Here is an 18,166-nt window from a genome sequence, read left to right on the forward strand (position 1 = left end):
GCTATTGACTAAGGTCTAGTTTGTGTCTGTAATGTCTTGGTACTAAAGCAGAGGCAGCCAAATAGCTTGATGCTTGAGCTTTAGTGACTTAGGAAATACATTATTTTTATGCTTCTTATATTTTACCACTTCTGGAAATGATCTGTTTGTTAGATAAATAAATAAATCAAAATTTATTCATACACTGATGGAGTATTTGTACTTCATAAGCGTCAAAGAAAAGTATTTACTTTTGGAAGTACCGGTAAATTTATACTGGCAGTGTAACACTTTACATGTGTGCCAGTATGTTTTGTTTGGTGTGTGTTAAGGAAATGTGGTCTAGAAACTCAGGCAATGTCTTGTGTATTCACAGCCTAGTGACGTCCAGTCTTTTGCACAGAAGATTCAGATTCGAGTTCCTTCGATGGAATCATTGTTTCGAAGCCCCTTAAAGGAAACTTTGTTCCGATCCTCTTCTAAAGAGTCTTTAGTACGGACTTCTTCAAGAGATTCCCTGAACAAACTGGACTTTGATTCTCCTGGTCCCACGTTTGATCCACCATCTGATGTGGAAAGTGAAGCAGAAGATTTGCCCGGAAATGTAGACAGCCTCCCCAAGGAACAGCTGCTGCAACGGTTGCGCAGGATGGAACGAAGTTTAGGCAGCTACAGAGGAAAATACTCAGAGGTAGGAACATACTTGAGTTTTTTAGTGAGCCATGTGAAAAACTAATGTGGGAAGAAGTAACTGAAGGTGAAACAAGCATTTGTTAACAGAAATTTAGGGCTCCCCCCCTGCAGCCTCCTTTGCCCTCCCTATCCCTCACCCCTCTGAAGCAGGTTTAGGGTGTGCTTTGATGAAGTTTACAATCCAGTAACCAAATATATGTTAAAGTCTCAAAAGATTGTAGACTTGCAGGTCCAATTCTGAATAACTGAGTAGTTAGGCAAGGCTGTATCTTGGCCCCTACCCTATTTAATCTCTTTTTATCTGATCTCCCATTATTTCTTCAGAATGTAACCACTAATATCCCTTATTTAAACAATATCCCAGTTTTTTTATTACTTTATGCAGATGATGCAGTAATTATCTCACTTTCCTCTTTGGGTTTAAAAATATTATCTAAGAGTTTCTCAAACTTTTGCTCTATTAATAACCTCAAAATTAACTATGATAAGACAAAAATTATGCAATTTACAAAGAGAGGGAACCCAAAAAATTGGATTAATCAATGGATATCTAATACAAGAAGTTAAGCATTTCAATTATCTGGGAATTGTATTTAAAAATAACATGAATTGGAACACACATATTTGTGCTGCAATAGCTAAGGCTAAAGTGTGCTTTGATGTATACAGTATTATAGTATAGTAAATTCAAAATGTGTTGGTGAACATTTTCATAGGGGGTGAGAAACAATAAAGCTCAATGACCTGGCTAAAGCACATTGGGTTTCACAGTAAACAGTTTGTATAGACACTTCTTCAGATTCTTCTTCATTGTCAGCTGTGTTTTACGCTTTTCAGCTGGTCACTGCCTATCAAACTGTGCAAAGAGAAAAGAAAAAGCTGCAGGTAAGAAAAAAGACTTAGGATATTACCTGAACACTTTTTATAGCCTTTTCTTTGCCAGGCGACACTTTTAAGGGTGTAACTTTAAATTGTGCCCAGTACGCAACAGAGAGTCTTTAAATATGGTTGTAATCCACAGAAGTGTTCCTTTCCCCTGATGTGACGATTTCCCTGGAGTCTCCTTCAGTCAAGCTCCAATAAGCCTACCTGAAAACTAGATTCCCTGCACCCCTAAAGGCTGTTATTTCTGGCCTAAATTATTTTGCCACTGATCATGACTATCACAAAAACCTCCTGACCAGAGGCAGAACAGTGATGACAAAGACGAGTGGGAATTAGAATTGCAGTAATGTGCTTGTCTGTTTTAGGAACATTGTTAATAGGAACAATATTTTGCAAAGCTTGCAGTCTTCAGGAATTAAAAGAGATAGCACAAAATTAAACTGGAGCAAGGATTGCCAAGGAGGGAAATGTTGGAGGGATAAGGAAATTAATTCCTTAAGTTTAAGGAAGTACAAACTGCTTCGTGCTTAATTTACGTCTAGACATTTCAGATTTGTATTTTAGGGGAAATATAGCTCTTGAACCGGAGCTTGATTTTTAGTGGCAATGCAAAACAGAAATTGTTACTCACATGTAGCTTTTATGTATTCAATATTTCAAAAATCATCTTTCTCTGTTTGTTTTTAGGGAATATTGAGCCAGAGTCAGGATAAAGCACTTCGCAGAATTGGTGAACTTCGGGAGGTAATACTTCATTTCAGTTGTGCATGTAATCTTACAACAAAAAATCTGAGAATTGAGTTTACATGATTAGCTATGTCACAGTAATAAAGCGCAGTAATAAAGAGTATTCAGGTAGTCAGCATAGGCCTTATGAAGATTTTACAAAAAGCAAATATCTTTTCTAATATCTTAGCAGTAATTCTCAGTGAATGGACACTTTCTGAAAAACTTCGCACACACAGTAGAACAGTGTTTCCCAACCTTTTTTGGGCAAAGGCACACTTGTTTCATGAAAAAAATCTCGAGGCACACCACCATTACAGCCCCGTGACGTCAGCGCGCAGTGTCACGCCGGGAGGGACGCACTAAAGTGTAAGTTTCAATTTTTCCCCCTCCCCCTTGCCTTCCTTCTGTGCCAACCGCCAAAAAGCCAAGAAAAAAGCCAAGACTTTAGGGCAGCAGGTCGACACGGAAGAAGCTCCTACCTAAGGACAGGTACAACGGCCGTGTCCTCTTCTGCCACACTTGGCAGCCCTGCCTCACGGTCGTGACTCCCACCCTGATTTCTCCCCGCAGTTCGAGCGGCACAGGCAGCCCAATGTGTCCAGCCCAGACACAAGTCCCGCTTCCCCACTCTAGATCCTGAATGCGACCAAGTGCTCTGGACTCCCAAGCAGGGTGGGAAAGAGGACTCGCATCTGGTAGCCTCCGGGCTCCTCGCCTGCTCGAGGGATGGCATTGCAGGCAAGCTGCCGGCCGTCGCCGTGGCCGCCCCCTCATGCGAGTGGACCTGCCCGGAGTGGTGGGCCGGGGGAGGCTCGCTATCTGTGGGGATGTGGCCCGCACGCGCGGCCCCGCTTCCTCCTGCCCAGGGCTGAGCTCATTACCCGCGATCTCGGTCTCGCGCACGCGGATCCCACTTATTCCGAAGCTCGCGCCACTAGCCGGGGCTCTCACACCGTGCCAGGGCGAGGCGGCGCGGCCCACTGACGTCATCGCGGCTCGCTGCCGCCCTCGACTTCCCTGTTCCCTCCCCTCCCTCGGGTCACCGTGGTTACCAAGGACTGCAAGCTGCTCGGGCGAGCGTGGGGCATTAAGTGGGAGAAGGAAAATTAAAATTAAAACTCGCCTGAAGGCCGCCTCTCCGGATATGAAGCTATCTTTCGAATTTTTTAATTTTTCCCGCGGCACACCAGGCAACATCTCGCGGCACACTAGTGTGCCGCGGAACAGTTGTTGAAAAACACTGCAGTAGAATAATAATTGAGGCAATCAAAACAATAACTTATATTGGTATATTATAATAACTAATACATATACTTTGTAAAAGCAAATCAAATATTGATGATATTGGTATAGAAAACATGTGTAAAATAGTGAAACCACAATGACGAGGCCATTCACTGAATAATCTAGTTACTGTTTTCAAAGGTAGTATCGCAATACTGTATAAAAACTGTTTAGTGCTGGTCTATTTAAGGTCATATATACAACTGTTTAGCCAAGTCTAGTTGGAGTATTATGCATTTGGGGGGGGGGGGTTGTAACATGATCTCCCAAATTAATTGCCAGGAGACAGAACTTACGGCCATAAGGAAAGGGATCTTGAAATACGTTTTCCTTGTTTCTTCAGATGTATTCCCTAGATTGTACGTCTTGCCATTTTCACAATTAATGTTCATTTAAAGAACCATTTACTTAATTACTCCCCACTACCAGTACTTGTTTTACTGCCAGTTATCAGGGATGATGGGAGTTATAGTCCCACAACAACAGAAGGGCCACAGTTTAGCCACCCCTGCTTTGCAGTGTTATCTCCAATGGTGTCACTGATTTTGACAGTAAGTTTTCAATCAGCAGAATGGGTAGGAAAGCAGTTTCCTAGAGGTGTACTAGGGAAGGGGCAAGAGCTGAAAGACTCTTCCTCCTTTTTGTGGATGGAAGACTTAGCGTCAGCTGAGATACAATCCTCAGACTCTACAAATACTGCAAAGTCAGAAATCCTTGAGTTGCTTGCCTACTTCTATTCATTTTTCTGTTCTACTGTACAAACATTATTTGCAGCTGCTTAATAAAGTTAAAGTGTTCTAGCACATCATTTTGTACACTAAAGCCCACTAATTTATTGGGACAAAGTACTTGTGAGTGCTGCAGGATTTGCAGCATTACTTATTGCAAATGCATGTACAGTGGTACCTCGGGTTACATACGCTTCAGGTTACAGACTCTGCTAACCCAGAAATAGTGCTTCAGGTTAAGAACTTTGCTTCAGGATGAGAACAGAAATCGTGCTCCGGCAGCGCAGCAGCAGGAGGCCCCATTAGCTAAAGTGGTCTTCAGGTTAAGAACAGTTTCAGGTTAAGTACGGACCTCCGGAACGAATTAAGTACTTAACCCGAGGTACCACTGTAAATAAATCCACTTTCTATTGTGCTTTCTACCAACTAAAGAACCATTCCTTAAAGAATGATGTATTCTGTTACCGCTTAATAAATGTGAAATAAAAGTATTAAAGTTAATGCTAGCTATGCTGATGTCCCAGAGTGTTTGCAAAATTGTTAGTGTCACTTTACATTACTGATGAGTGTGTAATGGAGAATAGGTACCTAAGATAGATAATAAAAGTCCATGAACATTGGTTATTTGATTTTATCAGGTAACTTTGCAATGAGCTGGGGTTTTCTGTTTGAGGGAGCAAATGACCACTTACTCAAAACAGCAGGGGACTCTCTATTCCCTGAACACTTTGCACTGTTCCAGTGAAGCTGCAGGATCATTTGACATAACTGTAATAAATGTAGATGTTTATAGTTCAGGATATTTAGAATTCAAAATAATGAGCAATGTGTTTAAAGTGGGACAGTGACATCAGTCACTACATAGAAAAGAATACCACAGCAGTTGTCAATATTCCTAGCTATTGGTTGACTTCAGGATATAATCTGCTGTTGAAACTAGTATGACACATTCTGCATGCAAACTGTCACAGTGATGTCACTGGGTTCCGCCTGGTTATGTTCAACTAGGTTGCCATAGCATCAGTGAACTCCTAAGGTCATGAAGTGTGCACATGTTAACCAATCTAGTCTGGGGTAATTTTAGATGGCTGATGTGTTTAGATCAACGATAAGACAAATGATTTTAGGAGATCACTTGGCAAATACAAGATGTCGTCAGATATTGCCAAGGCCTTCCCCAGTTCTGTTCATCAATCCTTGTGGAAGCGTGTATAGCTGTTCTGTGCAGCAGCATTTATGCCTTTTAACCCTCCTTTTTGGATTACAAGAAATTGGCCCTCTTTTTTGCCATGTGGAGTGTTAATTCAGGTATGTGTATATTTTGCAAATAGTGACTTAATATCATAACATGGTTTTTAAGCATAGAATCCAAAGCATTTCTTTCTATAAACACTCACATTTTATGAGGAAACAGCAAGAAACTAGATCTTCTAGCAGTTCTGTTCATCACATTTTTGGAATGCTGAAAAAGATTTCTCTACAGTCTTGTCAACTGGCCACAGAAATAATTGGCCTAGCCATGTGTTGTTGTTCGGTTTTTTTAGCTCTTGTGTGTTTACCATCAGCTCGCTATGCAGGAATTAATAGGTGGCATGGGGCTGTTAAAAGGAGAGTTAAAAGGGTGCTTCATAAGTTGGCAATCCTGTTGCTCTATGAACTTCATTAGGAATTAGTATGAGCTGGTTCACATTTCTTCACTGTTTGAGTAGCAAAAATCTTAATAGCTGCAGTCATGAATTTGTCACAAGAAAATCATTACCTATACACATCTGGGAGGGGATTGTAAACAGTGAAGTCAAAAGGAAATAAATGCAGAAATTTGCAGCGATAATTATAATATGAACAGTGGTCATTCACAAAAAACAAAACAATATGAAAACCAGTTGTTTATAGTAGAGTCATTCTGGCATTGGTTGTCAACTAACATCATCATTTCAATTTCTTACCAGGCTTTGAACCATAACTAGGGACTAAGTTGTAGGGCTTGAAACACTAATGTGAACACCTTGAATTGGGCCTGGAAACAGGCAACTAGTAAAACTGCTTTAGTTGAACCTCAGTCAGTAATCTGGCTGTTGTATATTTTAGATCAGCAGAACTTTCCATGTCATCTTCAAGGGCAGTCCCAGGTAGAAGCAGTAATCCAGTCTTGAAGTTATTAGAGCATGGAGTATGTGGCAAGATCTCTGTCCAAAAGGAGACATAGCTGGAGAAAGCATTTCTAGCTACTGAGATCACCTGAACCTCCAATGGCAATGCTAGATCCAGGAATGCCCCCAAGCTGTAGATCTAATTGTTCCAGGGGAGTGCAACCCTGTCCAGAAAAGGCAACCTCCTGGACTTGAGACCTTAGAACACATCAGACCTCTGTTTCTGCAGAATTCATTTTCAGTTCTTCAGCCAACATCCAGCCCATCACTATCTCCAAGCACGGGTTTAGTACTTCACCTGCCTCTCCCAGGTAGGTGTAGAACAAAGTAGAACAAACAGAGACTTGGGTGTTATCTGTGTATTGGTGACAATTCACTCCAAATCTGTTTGCAGTTGCATATAGTTATTGAATAGCATGGGGGACAAGATGGAGCCCTGTGGGACACTACAGGAAATCTCCCTGTCTGAATGGTGTGCTTGTCCACCCTTCTTACAATGTAGGGATAGCCCCCTGATTAAACGGTTTTATTATTATCAATTAGAAATATTTGCAAAATGTATGTTCTATTTAAGGAACTCCAGATGGATCAACAGGCCAAAAAACATCTTCAGGAAGAGTTCGATGCATCTTTAGAAGAAAAGGATCAACTCATCAGTGTCCTGCAGACTCAGGTATCTATGTTTGGTCAAGAGAGATGCTTCCAAAGTACCCTGGAAGAACAGTTAGTTGTCTTTTCTTACACACTGAGTGTACTAGCTTTGCCAAGAGATAGCATAATCTTTCATCTGTTTCATTCTTTCTAAGTCAGTTTCCCAGTTGTTTTGTTGATGGGTTCAGGAGAGAGGAACAATTGAGGATGGAGAAAACTGCTGCTTGGTCTGCATTTTGGACCAAAATTTACACTACCTGGACGAAAGCATAGTTTGGAATGTTAATTGTCCTTCGGATTTTAAGCATATCAGAATCTTACTGTCATAAGCGTTGTGCAGATGTAATGGAGGGGATCTTGAGGAGGAATGGGAGGAGCTGAAGCTAGATGTCACCAGGAGAGTCCTAGCAGGATGGGAGAGGTGAAATTCAGGACCCCAAGAAGTGCCCAAGCCAGGGGAAGGGGTAGACAGCTGGATCCAGGGGAGGGACCAAGCAGGTTGACAGGGGAGTGTTCCATCCCTGTGACATCACACCTCTAGTCAGATACCTCCTGCACCCAGCGCTACCTCCTGTCACTCCCCTTAGAGCTGTTTGTCTGTGTCTCACCTGGACCCCACTCCCATCTGACCTTGTCTTCCTCCTCTGCCTCCTTCTGTCTCACTCTCCAATATGCCTCCAATGGGCCAGCAGCTTTTCAGAAGTCTGACATTGTCCTGTAGTTCACCTGTGAGCAGCCAGGTGAACATTTTTATTATATGTTAAGAAATGTCAGACAGTAGCTGAATTATATTACTTTGTTGTTTTTGCAGGTATCATTACTGAAACAACGATTGCAAAATGGCCAAATAAGTATTGAGTTACCTGATCCAAATGTTCAGACTCAACCAGAAGTTCAGAGTCCAACAAAAGATTTAAACACAGAGAATGCTGTGCAACCAGAGAGTCCTGGTAGGTTGGTGTAGTAGAAAAAGAGTGTAAATATCTTGAAAATAAGATACTAACAATCTTGTGCTTTCATCTCACCAAGTTCTACTGAATAACTATGTTTCCAAATACAGATTTCTAGTTCAGTGTTGATAGGGCTTTACAGCTGCATTTTAGATTGTTGATAAAATATTGATGTTAAGATCTCTTATTGAACATGCAGGGGATTTTAAGTACTTCCAGACGATGTTACTATGAGAGCACTACAATAGTATTCTTCATTTATTTAGTTCACATTGGCCAGTATCCAGTGCCCTTGTTCCATTAGAATTTATGCTTGTACAACAGAAATTCCTTTTCCTTCTGCATGCACCCCTTTCTCTCTGGGAGAAGGGGCAAGATGTTGCCGAGGTAAGATGTGCTTATCAGAGCTCCGCATATTCCCTTTCAGTTACGTGACAGGGGTTTGCTTTGCTGGCTTCTCCCCCCCCCCCTTTTGTTCTTTTTAAAATTTCTCCTATCGAAGGCAAGGTTGTTTTATCTATTCCGGCAACCCCAGATCTGCTCCAGAGGGTAGGAAGAACCTTCAGACAAGATTTAGGGAAAATATGGGCGAAGGAGAGTGGGGAGTTCTTTTGTGCAAGCGGAAATTGTTGCAGTAACAGACCCAATGACTTAGTGCTATTTTGGATATAAACTTTACTTACCTCACACCTTTCTTCAGTTATCGTATTCAAGCGTTTTTTGTCCAGGCAATCATATTGCCCAAACATAATTTTCTGTTTGATGTAGGTGGTGATGGGGATTCTGCTAAAACACTAGAAGCTCTTACTCAGCGAGTGAAACGTCAAGAGAACTTGCTCCATCGATGTAAAGAAACAATCCGCTCATATAAAGAACGCTCGGTACAGCTAACCAATGAAAAAGAGGCACTTCAGGAACAACTGGATGAGAGACTTCAGGAACTAGAGAAAATAAAGGTACTGAAAAATGACTTTGTGTATCAATTCACACAAGGTCAAAATTTTCTTTGCTTAACTGATAAAGCAAAAGATGCCAGATGTCACATCCTGAAACATATTGTAAAATTCCTGAATGCCCAAGGTAAGGGCAAGACATGGTTTCGATTCTGTTAAATGGAATAATAATAATAAAAGATGTAGACTATATGTCAGAACCTTCCAGAACTGCATGTCTTAAATTGCACATTTCTAATTGTGTGTGCTTATTAACCTAACTTAATTAGACTTCAAAGTAGGTTTGTTGGGTTTTTTATTTTTGTATAAGCATGCAGTGATGTTTTTATTCCGAAAGGGGAAACACGGTCCTTTAAATGTTCAGCAGAGTGAGATATTTCATGCACAGTTGGGAGCAAGGCTGTAGTCCTTGTTAACAATAGGAGGAACTGAACGTATTTTACTCTTTATTTTATTTTTAATCTAGTGTATGCCTGAAAATTAAAATTTTAAGTGAGTTTATACTAGCCTCCACATTATTCCTTAAGAAACTCTAGGAGCCTTTTTGGGAAAAGAGAATGGTATAAATGTTTAAGTAAAGCTTGAACCTTCAAAGTCTGTAATGTCTGATATCAGTATAACTTCAACAAGGAAACAAATATTTTCAGCCTCCTCCCTATATAACCAGCATTTATAAGGAGCAAAAGATATCTTAATGCAGAGGATTCCTAGAGTTGTGTGTGTTGATGTTCTCCTGTGGGGAGCTGAATAATAGTATATATTCAAGTAAGAAATACTACTCCTTGTTTCGATAGGGGTTGCTTTCCAGGTCATTGCATGCGTTGGCAGGGTAAGCCTGCGCCGTTTCATTCCCTTCCCGGGCTGAGAGTGGTGTGTGCATCAGCAGTCACATGCAAAATGGTCATTCCCTGTACTCAAATGTGAAGCTTTGGTGGGTGAGGGGAAGAGAGTTATTGCAAGATAGGTACACTGCTTATATTTTAACCTGTCTCCTAGGATCTTCATATGGCTGAGAAGACCAAGCTGATCACTCAGTTACGTGATGCCAAGAACTTGATAGAACAGCTAGAGCAAGATAAAGTAAGCAATATAGATTATTTTAAAATTCCTGAATTATTGTACGAATAGTGCTAATTCAGGCATAAAAACTGCATGTAATTTATTTTGTCAACTGTCTTGAAAATAATTGCTAAAATGAGGATATATGAGGGAGCGAAAGAGAGAGAGAGAACTGGATCCAGACTTTTTTTTTCTGTGACCAGAACAACTCCTTCCATCCACAGAAGGCTTTCGATCCAGGGGCAGAATCCTTTTCTTGGAAGGAAGGGGAGGTAACTTTTGCCAGTTCCCTTCTCCCCCTGCAGCTGTCACCTCTAGCACTGGTCTAGAGACTGTTCCAACAGGAAACCTCCAGAACAGATTGCATCTCTTCTCTTCTGCTGGGAAGAGCAAAGTCCATATCTAAGCCTGCTGTTGCTCTTCTTAATGGTCTTTGACTTGTCATAGATATGGGGCTGTGCATGCACATAATCAGAGTCTGAGGGTTGGGTTTTTTAAAGTTCCACCAGTAATCTCCAGATCCTCTTTCCATCCTCTTGGTTATAGTTGCTATATATTTGTCCAGTACTCGGTAGTGTTTTCTTCCTCACAATGCTTCTGCACTTTCTTCTAACGCAACAAAGAGGTGGGGGAAGTTGCATAACAATAACTATGTCTTGTTTCTGAGTGTGTGTATGTATGTTTCCACACAGCACCCTCCTTATCTGTAATTACCCATTTTATAGGGCATGGTAATAGCAGAAACCAAACGGCAAATGCATGAAACATTGGAAATGAAGGAGGAAGAAATTGCCCAGTTGCGTACTCGCGTCAAGCAGGTGGTTATGCAAGGTGAAGAGTTAAAAGAACAGAAGGAAAAGTCTGAAAAAGCTGGTAAGAAGTTGTGGTGATTGTTCCTTATCCAAGCAGGAAACATTTCTTTGGCATCATTTGTTTGCACTTTGTCACTAACTGTTGCAACACTAACACTAACTGTCCCATTTCCCTGACCCATCAAAATTAACAGCACTGTTTGACTAATGGTAGTGATGGTGCCTTGTGGAACTTGGTGGAAACCTGCAGCCATCCTTGCTCTACTCCTTCCTTAATTGCTTGTACAGAAATGAAAGAGGCAATAAGTTGGCAGACAAAACAGTTCCAACATTCCTCATTTATAACATAAACATGTTAGGGGGGAAATGCTCAACCCTATCATGGAATCAGAGCTGGCTAGGATGGTCCACATAGATTTAAGCCACCTCATTTTGAATAATGTGCTTCTGCAGTGCCTTACAAGTTGAAGGAGTTCGATCAGTAAGTTTGACAGCAAGTCCTGTGATGAGGAGCCACCTTACTTTTAAGTTCCACACAGCAGTTAAAACTCTTGGCATTCAGTAATAGTCATACCAATAGCTTAAGCATGAAGTCACATGCTATGAAAAAGAGACACTCCGTTCCTGCTAGTTAGTCTGACCTGATGTAGACACTGAATGGGACGCGGGTGGCGCTGTGGGTTAAACCACAGAGCCTAGGACCTGCCGATCAGAAGGTCGTGGTTCGAATCCCCGCGACGGGGTGAGCTCCCGTTGCTCGGTCCCAGCTCCTGCCAACCTAGCATTTCGAAAGCACGTCAAAGTGCAAGTAGATAAATAGGTACCACTCTGGCAGGAAGGTAAATGACGTTTTCGTGCACTGCTCTGATTCGCCAGAAGTGGGTTAGTCATGCTGGCCACATGACACGGAAGCTGTCTGCGGACAAATGCCGGCTCCCTCGGCCAATAAAGCGAGATGAGTGCCGCAAGCCCAGAGTCGGTCACGACTGGACCTAATGGTCAGGGGTCCCTTTACCTTTACCTTTAACTTTAGACACTAAATGTGGGGACAACGGGAGGATCTGTCTTTTGAGACCTGGTGCAGACTATTTGCAAGCCATGTTTTTCATACTGGAAGCAGCCTTATGAATGCACTTTCTTGCCTTCTCCATCCAGAGCACTTTACCTCTTCCCTTCTCTTCCCAGTGTTAACCATGGTTATGCATTATATGTGCACTAAAGCTATAGGTAACCAGGGGTGGCCAACTCCCAAGAGGCTGCAATCTACTTTCTGAATTAAAGTCTGGCAGTGATCTACCCCTGTTTTTGGGGGGTTCAGCTCAAAGTTGTTGAGCTTTTCCTAGGGGAGCCAAAGTTGTTGAGTTTCTGTGGGGGGAGCCAGTGATCTACCAGTGATCTACCGGTTGGCCACCCCTGGGTAATTCCAAATCATATTTCTATAACCATGGATTGCAACTACTTCAAGCCATGATTTTAGACTCAGGTTTACAAAGTAATTATGGTTTGTTAACCAATGTTGACAGTGCAGTAGAAATTGCTCATGGGAAGAGATAATGTGCAGCCATGAGGATGACTCAAATTTGCAGCAGTACAGTTTTATGCCTGTATTTTCTATGTTCTTAGTCACTCCACACATCCAACATCCTACCTCCAGACTTAGCATTTCTCTTCTCGCTTGTTAAACAGAAATAGTTAATTGTGGGGGAAATGGCAGATAAACAGAATGGAATGCAAAATGTTATCTTTTACAAATTTTTCGTTTTGATATAAAATGTTAGATAATACTTTACAGAGTTATTGCATCTATTTAATATTAAGGATAGGTAACATTTGATATGCTTGTATTTCTAAGTTGTTGAGAGACACAACACAGACCTACTTGTTTTGATTTTTGTGAGTCAGTAGGTAGGATTGCGTTACCAGTGTGCATTGCAAGTCATTGCAACAAGTCTTGTAATAAATATATATAATAAAATATGCTTGGAATGCTAAACTTTGAAACTAAATGAAATAAAACCATAACAGTTCAGTTCATATGTCAGATTATTATTGCAGCTTTTCATTCTGTAATAATGAAAGTATTGTGTTAAAATCTCACTAAGCATCTTATTTTTGTGCATCCACACATGCCAATAAGTGAATCATGGTGCCTTTCCCAAGCCTTGTATGAACAGGATTGGGGTAAGGGATCTCTTACTTATATCACTCAACTGCTGCTTGCAGAGGGCTTTAGAAAGTAAATTCTGTGCTTCTCAGGCAATACCTAAAGTGAGTGCCTTCAGTTCAATGTATGGTAGTTAAATCTCTTAATGCCTTGGAATATTTGGCGTTGTTTTACAGCTCTTGGAAATTGGTTATGTTATAATAACTTGTACATTAATTTCTCATAATTCAAACTTTAGCATTATACCAGTATTAAATATTCTGCACAAAACATTGTGAGGGTTCGCCAGTGTTTGGCCATGTAAAACCATTTCAGATAAATCCTCGTAATTGTTTTCCTTCTTTGCATAAAAGCTATTTCATTCATAGACAAGAAACTCTTTTATATATTCAGGTGCTTATTCAAAATCATTATTGGTGCAGGTTGCCTAAATGTAAGAGAATGTTGTTTTGACTAGATGATTTTTTTTGTTACAGTTCTGCACTTCCATTTCTTGCATACTTGTTGAAACAGACTAAATGAGTATTTCTTAGTCTGCATAATTTGGTTCCATGCTGCTTTCTCCTGCTTTCACCACTAGATAGTGCCATAAGTTGAAGACATCAGTTAATGTGGCATGAAAGACTTAAAAGAAAGAGGTAAAGATAGCTTTTATTGCACCAACTCTAGTTGTTTATGAAAATTTGTTGCAAGCTTTTGAACCACACCTAGGTATTTCATCAGTGCAAAAGCAAGGAGTTGGCTTATGGCTGGCACTTCACTTTTTTAAAAAAATGAAGAGTGTTTTAAAAATAATTGCAAATTGTGCTCATCATTTTCCTTCACCTGTTCCAGTAGAGAAAAAGGATATGCTGTGGATCTCACAGAATACCACTCTGTGGCTCAAAATGATGCAACACACTCTTGTATATGGCTGCTTTCATCTTTTTTGGCGCAACATCAATTCAGTTGCCAACATTCTGCAGCCTGGTAATGTTTCTTTTATCCCATGGAATCCCACAGAGTAGTCAAATAAATGTGATATTTTCCCCTGAAACACTCTGAGCCATGAGCTATCTCTTTGTCTGGCAAAAGTCAATTGAACCTTCTCTGAATCTTTATTTGTTAGTGCAAGGTGAGAAGCTAGGCTTTCATGTATAAAAACAGATAATTTATACTTCATCTTAAATCCCCTATAACTGATGGAGAACCTGTGTGCTCAACTTGTGTTCAACAGCTTGATAACTTGCTTTAAAACAGAGTTGGACCAGTAAAAGATACCATTCTTCTATAGCTGATTATTTCATAGATAGACCATTTTGTGGAAACCCACAAAATGCATTTTTAAGAATGTGAATGTAAGCTTGCTAGCTCAGGTGAAGCTCAACCCTTCCTTTCGCTCCTCTTCCTTATCACAAACTCCTTTTAAAAAGTGATGACAGTTTTCACAAACAGCAGATTAGTTGATAAGCTTGGCTTTCCACTGCACAGCTTTCTTCTGTGGAGAGAGGGGCAGTGAGGATTTTCCTCTACTGAAGTCAGTGGGTTGGAGCTAGTCTGAGAGTTAGTTGTACTTAACTTTTGTAGCAATTTCAATAAGGACTATTTCCTGTTGAACGATTGGGACTTGGGTTGTGACGAACCCTTTTCATTGATTGCAATAAGGACCAAGTGCAGTTAAATTAAAATTACATCTTTTAATTTTTTAAAAAAATCTCTGCTGTCCTCACCTGCAGTCTGAAGGAGCACAGTCAAGAACTCTGGCTTACCATCTCATCTATTGTTTGTGGCTCGTAGCTTCAATTGCATTGGTGGCATTGCTTAGGAATGCCTTCAGCATTTGCCTTGAAAACCATTCATGTTTGCCCCAGAAAGCTACAATGTGATCAGTTCAGTGGAAGTGATTTATCATTGTGTACTTAGATTCATAGAAACACAGAATTGTAGAGTTGGATGGGAACCAAAGCGTTATCTTGTCCAACCTTGTGCAGTGCAGGAATCACAGCTAAATAATCACTGACAAATTGCCATCCAACCTCTGTTTAAAAACCTCCAACGAAGGGGGAGCCCATCAACTTTGGAAGTACCCCATTCCACTGTCAAACAGCTCTTGCTTAGATTTCCTGTCAAGTGCAAATTGCAGAATATTCTTACACATTGGTTACTTTGAAACAGCTATGCTAGTATAATGGGAGCGAAAACCCACCTCTGTGTTACGATTTGGTTTTATAGCTTTGATTTAACCAGACTCACTGAGTGAGTAAAAGGTGAACCATGGACCCCTGTTGTGTAACTTCATGAGTATACACAATCATTTGCAACTGGCACCTGCCCCTTGTATTAGAATTAGCTACCTCAAATCGTAATGTTGTGTTTCTGCTTATGTGTTAGGATGCCTGAGATGCATAAAATTTTACTTTTAGAGAACAGATTGTGTTTCTGTGAAGTGCTGCTTCTTTGTGTTTTCATGCTTGCCTAGCTTTCTTCCTGGTGTCATGTGTTTGTATTTATGGTAATACAGCTGCATGTTGCTGGGTTTCTGCATTTGAGTAGTCATTCCTAGTCTTTACTGGAAAGTTTCTGTTCTTCCTGCCTGTGGGCCTGAATATGTGTTTCTTTTTCACCCACTTTACATTTCAAAAAAGCTAAAAATAAATAAATAAATAAGCCTGTGCATTTATGAACTCTGCCTTTTAGAAGGTGGCCCTTTGACACCTGAAATTCTGATTTATTGCACTGTGAGGTTTCATTGCTCATCCTCCATCAGGGCTTAAGGGGAAAAGAGTGGCGTTGCAGTTGACATGCTGCTGCCACCCAAAAATAGCATTCTCATGTTGAATCATTTCCTTTCCCCCTTTATAAAATTTAGCACAATTCTATGAGTGTCTACTCAGTAGTAAGCCCCATTGAATTCAGTGGAGCTTACACCCAAGTATAAGATTGCAGCCTTGACAGTGCTGTGACACTGCGCTAGACATTTGCAGCCATAGCCCAGTAACAGCCAATGCTACTGCATATAGATAATTCATTAAAAGACAGAGAAGATGGGCAGTGCCATATTTTTAAATGCAGTAGTGTTAATGTTTGGATTATATGGCAGGTCCTAAATTTGTCCATTACTAGTATATGCTTATTTATGTTAGTACTTTGTGCTGAACATATGAAATGCACCTACATTTCAGTACAATGGGATTGATAAATATGTTCTGAACTGTGCTGGAAGGCACACGGGGCCAAATCTCATGCTAATGTGGTAGAGCTAATGTGGCAACTTGATCCCCCGCCCACTACTTGAGGATTTTACTATGCCTAAACAACAACATTGATAAAAATTATTCAGTCATAACATTTTTTAAAATTATAAAATTATTTTTCATGTATTTAAAACAATCATCATTCCACGTTTTTATCTTTAAAAGGGACAATCAAGGCAGCAAAAAACACCAACTAAATTTACATAAAAGGAAGACTAAGACAATACCAGCATATCGTCATATGCATAGTAAATAATCAGCAAGTTGCAATATTAATTATGCACTGCCCAGACTTGGTTCACATATAACACTTATGCCAAACTGTGGCTTAGGTTAACATGAGCAAGTTTGCTGATGCACAGAGCAAAAACATCGGCTGTTTTGCTTCCCTCCTGTTGCTGCGGTAATACTGAGAGCTAAATCACCATTTGGTTTAGCATTATGTGTGAATCCAGGCTTATGGTTTGTCTCATTCCAAATAAACTATGAGTTGTAACCAGCTGTTATTTGCTTATCACTCATCGTTTCTTTGGAGACGACAACCTGTGGCTCAGATATGCATGTAATGCCAAAGCAAACCATGACTTGGATTCTGGTAGTGCGACAGGCTCAGAGGAGGAACAAAGTGGCTGTGATCTTTGCTTGTTCACACTTAGCCGTAGTTAGATTTAGTGTTATGTGCTGATGAAAGTAGTGTTCTGACCTGTCTTCTAGAGAGCTAAAGCAAGGACACCAATTGAGCTGTAATGAAGTTTAAAGAAACTGTATTAAAGTTAAATGGCAGTATAGTTATTCACGGTTCTAATGCAAAGAAGCTGCTCTTAGGATTACATGAGTTCAGGCATTCCAGACATTCTTATAGACTCCTGAGAATTGCTATGCAGTCATGAGTGAAAAGGGAATTTCTGTTGAATTACCACTTCTATACAATATTCTTGTTCAATTTATTTTAAGGGTTGAGAGGTTTGACACTAAGCAGGAAGCAGAGCCCAGTCCCTTGATTTCTGAGTTTTATTTTGTTGACATGATAGTAAACGTTTGCCTTTCCAGGCTGACTTCTTGATTTCTCTTTAGCTAGGTTATTCAGTGAGAATATGGCCTACATATGGTAATTTTACTTTGTCTAGAGTTTCTGCCATGTTAAACCATACATATAACCTCTTCTTTTTCTTGTTTTCTGCAGCATTTGAAGAGCTTGAGAAGGCTCTCAGTTCAGCCCAAAGGACTGAAGAAGCACGCAAGAAACTGCAAGCAGAAATGGATGATAGGATCAAGGCTGTAGAAAAGGCAAGCGAGGAAGAGCGTGTGAGCCTTCAACAGGAATTAACAAGGGTGAAGCAGGAGGTGGTTAATATTATGAAGGTAAATGCTAGATCTTCTATAAGGTAAACTGCAGAGATAAGGTAACAATTCACGTTGAAATCAGAATATATCATGTTAATACTGGCAGAGGTCAATCTTCCCTTGTTGGCGGGGTGTATGGGTGAATAAAAGTGCAGTATACAGTGGAACGGGACGCAGGTGGTGCTGTGGGTTAAACCACAGAGCCTAGGACTTGCCGATCAGAAGGTCGGCGGTTCAAATCCCCGCGAGGGGGTGAGCTCCCGTTGCTCAGTCCCTGCTCCTGCCAACCTAGCAGTTTGAAAGCATGTCAAAGTGCAAGTAGATAAATAGGTACCGCTCCAGCGGGAAGGTAAATGACGCTTTCGTGCACTGCTCTGATTCGCCAGAAGTGGGTTAGTCATGCTGGCCACATGACCCGGAAGCTGTACGCCGGCTCCTTCGGCCAATGAAGCGAGATGAGCGCCGCAACCCCAGAGTCAGTCACGACTGGACCTAATGGTCAGGGGTCCCTTTACCTTTACTTTTATACAGTGGAACCTCAGGTTGTGAACG

General features: G+C 40.8%; 1 protein-coding gene and 1 long non-coding RNA gene across 7 annotated transcripts in view; one reads left to right on the plus strand and one right to left on the minus strand.

Annotated features, from left to right (window-relative positions):
* GOLGA4 (golgin A4) overlaps positions 1-18,166 on the plus strand; it is a 58,354-nt gene that overhangs the window by 10,213 nt on the left and 29,975 nt on the right. For 5 of the 6 annotated variants that reach the window (XM_083467744.1, XM_083467746.1, XM_083467742.1 and 2 more), the window contains 9 exons: positions 356-670; positions 1,510-1,557; positions 2,245-2,301; positions 7,023-7,121; positions 7,911-8,049; positions 8,818-9,005; positions 9,999-10,082; positions 10,787-10,934; positions 17,454-17,632. In XM_083467744.1, the coding sequence (XP_083323870.1) occupies positions 356-670; positions 1,510-1,557; positions 2,245-2,301; positions 7,023-7,121; positions 7,911-8,049; positions 8,818-9,005; positions 9,999-10,082; positions 10,787-10,934; positions 17,454-17,632 (1,257 nt within the window). Of the gene's footprint in view, positions 1-355; positions 671-1,509; positions 1,558-2,244; positions 2,302-5,476; positions 5,607-7,022; positions 7,122-7,910; positions 8,050-8,817; positions 9,006-9,998; positions 10,083-10,786; positions 10,935-17,453; positions 17,633-18,166 lie in introns of those variants that run through there. The other variant, XM_083467747.1, reaches the window with a different exon arrangement.
* LOC310690008 lies at positions 513-5,129 on the minus strand. Its single transcript, XR_014517767.1, has 4 exons — positions 4,991-5,129; positions 2,189-2,346; positions 1,417-1,528; positions 513-648 (listed from the first exon to the last, which is right to left on the minus strand). It is a non-coding gene; the product is annotated as an uncharacterized lncRNA (long non-coding RNA).

The sequence above is a fragment of the Podarcis liolepis genome (genome assembly GCF_965112155.1).
Source record: "Podarcis liolepis genome assembly, chromosome: 12".
Lineage (NCBI taxonomy): Eukaryota > Metazoa > Chordata > Lepidosauria > Squamata > Lacertidae > Podarcis > Podarcis liolepis.